Here is a 4,997-nt window from a genome sequence, read left to right on the forward strand (position 1 = left end):
CTCAGTAAAGACCTTTTCTTGGAAATCTGTCTCGCCGTGTATTTCGGATCCAAAACCGCCCCACCTTCCTTCGTCACTCGAGTCCTGCCTTCAAGCCTCGAGTGCCCTGACAGAGCCGCAGCAGGGGGGTGAAAGAGCCACATGCGGCTCCGGAGCCGCGGGTTGCCAACGTCTGAGTTAGACAATGCTTTCCAAACAGCCTAGAGTCATAAGAAGTCGTGCGCTATCCTCGAACCTAAACGCACCCCAAGTCTTGGATGACATAAACAGAGCAAAGTAGACATGTACGGCTGGTAGTTTCTTCATTTATTCATAGTAACGCACCACATTTGAACTGAGGCTGAACACAATATAATAATATAAGGTGGTCGGAAGTTGAGGTCTCACTGTATTTCAAAAAATAATTTCCAGGAAACCATTAAAATGAGAATAATTCGTTCCCAGGTCCCCATAAAACATAATTTTCTACTTTCTAATTTTCTAAGCCTTAAGACTACACAAAAGATACCTTATTTTATGTATCATAAATGTGCTTTGGTATTATAATTAAAGAAATAAACTGTACTGTAAACTGTGATGGTCATAGATGGCTTGTTGGAATGGAGTGGCTGGTTTCATCAATATTAAACACTTGATGAGGAACATAGGCTTCTTTCACCATCTTGAGGAAAGATCCATTGTAGGTGCTTTTTCTGTGATAATTTTACCTTGTCCCTCATCAATTGTGTTCAGTTAAGCTGGCTTTTTATATCAAGTGTACAGATGGCTTGTGCGGGTTATTTGTGGAGCCTGATTGATGGGATATTTTAAACTTGCAGTCTACACTCTACTTTTGAACTATCAAAGTTGAAACGAGTCCAAATTTCACAGTTTCCTATCCATTTTCTCACGTGGCTTTAACCGAAGACTGGGGTCGGGGAATAGAGGACCAAAAAAAAGTCGGCTGCCATTTTCTTTTTTTAGAGAATGGCATCTCTCTCTGTCTGTAAACCCCACCTCTTCAATGCTGCGTTCTTGACCAATCACGTGGCTTTAACCGAAGACTGGGGGCGGGGAATTGAGTACAAAAACAGTCGGCTGCCATTTTCTTTTTTTGGGTAACAGACTCTCTCTGTCTTTAAAACCACACCCCCTCACTGCTCCGTTCTTGACCAATCACATGGCTTTAACCGAAGACTGGGGGCGGGGAAATGGGGACAAAAACAGCATTTTCTCGTTAGGAGAATGGGCTCGTTCGCAAAGGACACATCACTCATTGTGGCGCTCCGTGTGTGATACAGAGAAGATTAGCATGGTTCCCCCCAACTAAAATTGGAACGATACAGAGAAGATTAGCATGGTTCCCCCCTACTGGCTATCTATTAGCTATTTATTAGCTATCCATTAGCTAACTGTTAGCTGTGTGCGAGCTGTTAGCTGTGTGTTACCTGTTAGCTGTCAAGCTGGCTGGCTGTAAGCTGTCTATCTGGCTAGCTGTTGGCTATCTGGGTATCTAATTATTTGCTATCTATTTGCTAGCTAGCTAGTTTTCTATTTATTCGAGTTACTTTTGGGTTGAGTGAACGCAGGCAGGTGTGGCTGCTGCTGTTCACCCACAGAAAAACTTTATCCTGTGACTGTAAAGTGACTTTGAGAGTTTTGAAAGGCGCTTAGAAATGAAATGTATTATGAAATTGATTATTACTAGTAGTGCCTCCATTTTTCATGATTTTTTGATGAAACTAGTGCAGCGTATTCTACCGGAGACAAATTCCTTGTGTTCTACATACTTGGCAATAAAGATGATTCTGATTCTGATGAAATGTAGTGATGGGCGGCCCGGTCGTCGAGTGGTTAGCACGGTGGATTCACATTGCAGAGGTCGTGAGTTCAAGACCCAGTGGAGTTTGCATGTTCTCCCTGGGCCTGCGTGGGGTTTTCCGGGTGCTCTGGTTTCCTCCCACATTCAAAAAAAACATGGATGGCAGGCTGATTGAACACTTCAAATTGTCCGTAGGTGTGAGTGTGAGAGTGACTAGTTATTGGTCTTTGTGTACGCTGCGATGGCTGGCAACCTGTTCAGGGTGTCCCCCGCCGAGTGCCTGAAAACGGCTGGGATAGGCTCCAGCGCCCCCCGTGACCCTGATGAGGAATAAGCGGTACGAAAATGGAAATATGCTGATATTACACAGTGGGGGTACAACTGCCTTGACATTTTGATTACATGAATGTCAATTTTTCCACTGCGAGACTAATAAAAGCGAAACAAATCCAATCCAAAGATTTCCATGACAACCTGTGGGAAAGTTATCATCACTAGAGTGGAGTTTGTCATTCATTAACTAAGGAAGCTATGGCTGGCGAGCCACATCTGGCTCTTTTGATAATTGCATCTTCCTCACCGATAAAACTAAATACAACATGCAGTGATACATTGGCTTACGAACTTAATTGGTTCCCAGACAGTGTGTAAGGTGAAAAGTGTGTATCCCAAAAAATAATTTTCCATAGGAAACCATTAAGATGAGAATAATCTGTTCCCAGGTCCCCATAAAACATAATTTGCTACTTTATAATTTTCTCAGCAAACGACACAAAATACACCCTATTTTATGTATAATATATGTGCTATGGTATTGTAATGAAAGAAATAAACTGTACTTTATAATAAAGTAGTTTTATAGACCTTTGTGATGGTCGTTGATAGCTTGATGGAATGGAGTGGCCGGTTTCATCAGTAAACACTTGATGAGGAACGTATACTTCTTCCAGCATCTTGAGGAATGAATCCTTGTAGGTGCTTTCTCTGCGATTATTTGACCTACTTCATCATCAATTGTGTTCTGTTTAGCTGGGTTGATAGCTTTTTGCATCAAGTGAACAGATGGCTTGTGCGGGTTATTTGTGGAGCCTGATTGATGGGATATTTTAACCTTGCAGTCTACACTCTGCCTTTGCAAAGTTGAAACAAGTCCAAATGTCACTGTTTTCTATCCACCTTCTCACTCTCTCTCTGTCATCTGCCTGTCTCTTTAATGTTTAACCCCCCACCCCCCCTCACTGCTGCGTTCTTGACCAATCATGTGGCTTTAACCAAAGACTGGGGGCGGGGAACAGAGGAAAAAAACATGTCGGCTGCCATTTTCTTTTTGGAGAACGGCCTCTCTCTCTCGCCGTCTGTAACCCCCCCCCCCCCCCTCACTCACTGCTGCGTTCTTGACCAATCATGTGGCTTGACCGAAGACTGGGGGCGGGGAATGGAGGACAAAAACAAGTCGGCTGCCATTTTCTTTTTGGAGAACGTCCTCTCTCTTTCTCTGTAAACCCCCCCCCCCCCCACTGCGTTCTTGACCAATCACGTGGCTTTAACCGATGACAGGGGCAGGGAATAGAGGACAACAAGTCGGCTGCCATTTTCCTGTTAGGGGCTTGTTCACGAACGATACATCACTCATTGTCGCATATCCCAAAAAATTGTTTGTATGCCTCAATCCTCTCCGTCCCTCTCTCACCCCTCACTCCACTGCTGTCATTTTCCACAGTCTCGTCACCTCCCGCATCGATTATTGTAACTCACTTCTCTTTGGTGTCAATCAGAAATTGACACCGAAGCGATAAGAGATAAACGCCAACTAGTCCAAAATTCTTCAGCTAAACTAAAACTAAACCCCCCACCACATCACCCCTGTCCTCCATCAGCTCCACTGGCTCCCTGTTAAACATTGGATCAAATTCAAAATACTTCTGTTTACATTCAAAGCCATCCATAACCTTGCCCCTCCATATCTGTCTGACCTGCTTCAAATCTCCGTTCCCTCTCGGTTCTTCAGATCCTCATCCTCCCTTCACCTCTATGTGCCGTCTGCCCGTCTCACCATGATCGGATGCAGAGCTCTGCTCCCAAACTCTGGAATTCACTTCCACCCAACATCCGTAATATTGACTCCCTCCCTATTTTCAAATCCCACCTCAAAACCCATCTGTTTAAATTTGCATTCATGGTGTAGTTCAATCATCTATTTTATTATTTATCATTTTACTTATGGTTTTATTGTTGTGTGCTTTGTTTTTATTGTAAGGTGTCCTTGGGTGTTCTGAAAGGCACTTGAAATTAAATGAATTATTATTGTTAATGTAAAATTTTCATAAGTTTAATGTTCGTAAACCGAAAGGTTCATAAGCCATGGGGTTCGTAAACCGAGGTATCACTGTATTCTCGCTTTTTCGCTGTTCATTTTTCCTGTTTGGGTGGCAGTTGGTGGAAAGCGCAATTTTGATTCGATGATACTGACCTAGGTTGGCTAAAAGCACAATTTTGATTGGATAATACTGACCTTAGGTAGCCGTTGATGTCGGAACAGGTAAACACCCTATTTTAAATAAGCCTGACGAGTAAAAAAATGGAGGATTCGCCTTTGTGGGGAGAAAAAGTTCTACCGTGATTTTAATTTGCAATGAAACAATATCATAGATCAAAAAGTTTAATATCAGTGACACTTTGACAAGCCCCATGCTCACGTTAGGATCAATATACTATGTGAGAGACAGCAGAAATCAAGTGTGCAAGTTAATGAGCAGTGTGCAGGCTAGCTAGCAGTTAACTTTGCGTATGGACCCGGCAAGTTGACTTTCATTCTGATTGTTTGGATGGATTTTTTTTTTACCAATTATGAGGAACGTAAAACTATTCATATTCATTGTTAGTATTATCAGTTATTTTTTCTAATATACTCTCACATTTTGTTAGAAATCACGTGTTTGCGTGTATGCGTGTGCGTATGTACGTGTGTGCGTGTTTTGTGTGTGTGTGTGTGGTTTGTGTGAGTTTGCGTGTGTGTGTGTGCGTGAGTTTGTGTGTGTGTGTGTGCGTGTGTGTGTGTGTGTGTGTGTGTGTGTGTGTGTGTGTGTGTGTGTGTGTGTGTGTGTGTGTGCGCTCAGTTGAGTAGGTAAGGGGCCAGTCTGGGATCTTGTTTGAGCCTTTGGTCCAGTGCTCGGTATCTTTGAGCTACTGATCTCTC

The 4,997-nt window shown here is 43.0% G+C and overlaps 1 protein-coding gene across 2 annotated transcripts in view; it reads right to left on the reverse strand.

Annotated features, from left to right (window-relative positions):
- Positions 1 to 274: 274 nt before the first annotated feature.
- Positions 275 to 4,997, reverse strand: part of drc7 (dynein regulatory complex subunit 7) — a 75,602-nt gene continuing 70,879 nt past the window's right edge. Inside the window, exon 17 of one of the 2 annotated variants that reach the window (XM_089004026.1) lies at positions 275 to 4,997. This exon is cut by the window's right edge and continues 4 nt beyond it. In XM_089004026.1, coding sequence (XP_088860152.1) covers positions 4,914 to 4,997 — 84 coding nt within the window. In that variant the 3' untranslated portion in view covers positions 275 to 4,913. The other variant, XM_089004018.1, reaches the window with a different exon arrangement.

This window comes from Hippocampus bargibanti, linkage group LG01, assembly GCF_051943395.1.
Source record: "Hippocampus bargibanti isolate YZ-2025 linkage group LG01, ASM5194339v1, whole genome shotgun sequence".
Taxonomy (NCBI): Eukaryota; Metazoa; Chordata; class Actinopteri; order Syngnathiformes; family Syngnathidae; genus Hippocampus; species Hippocampus bargibanti.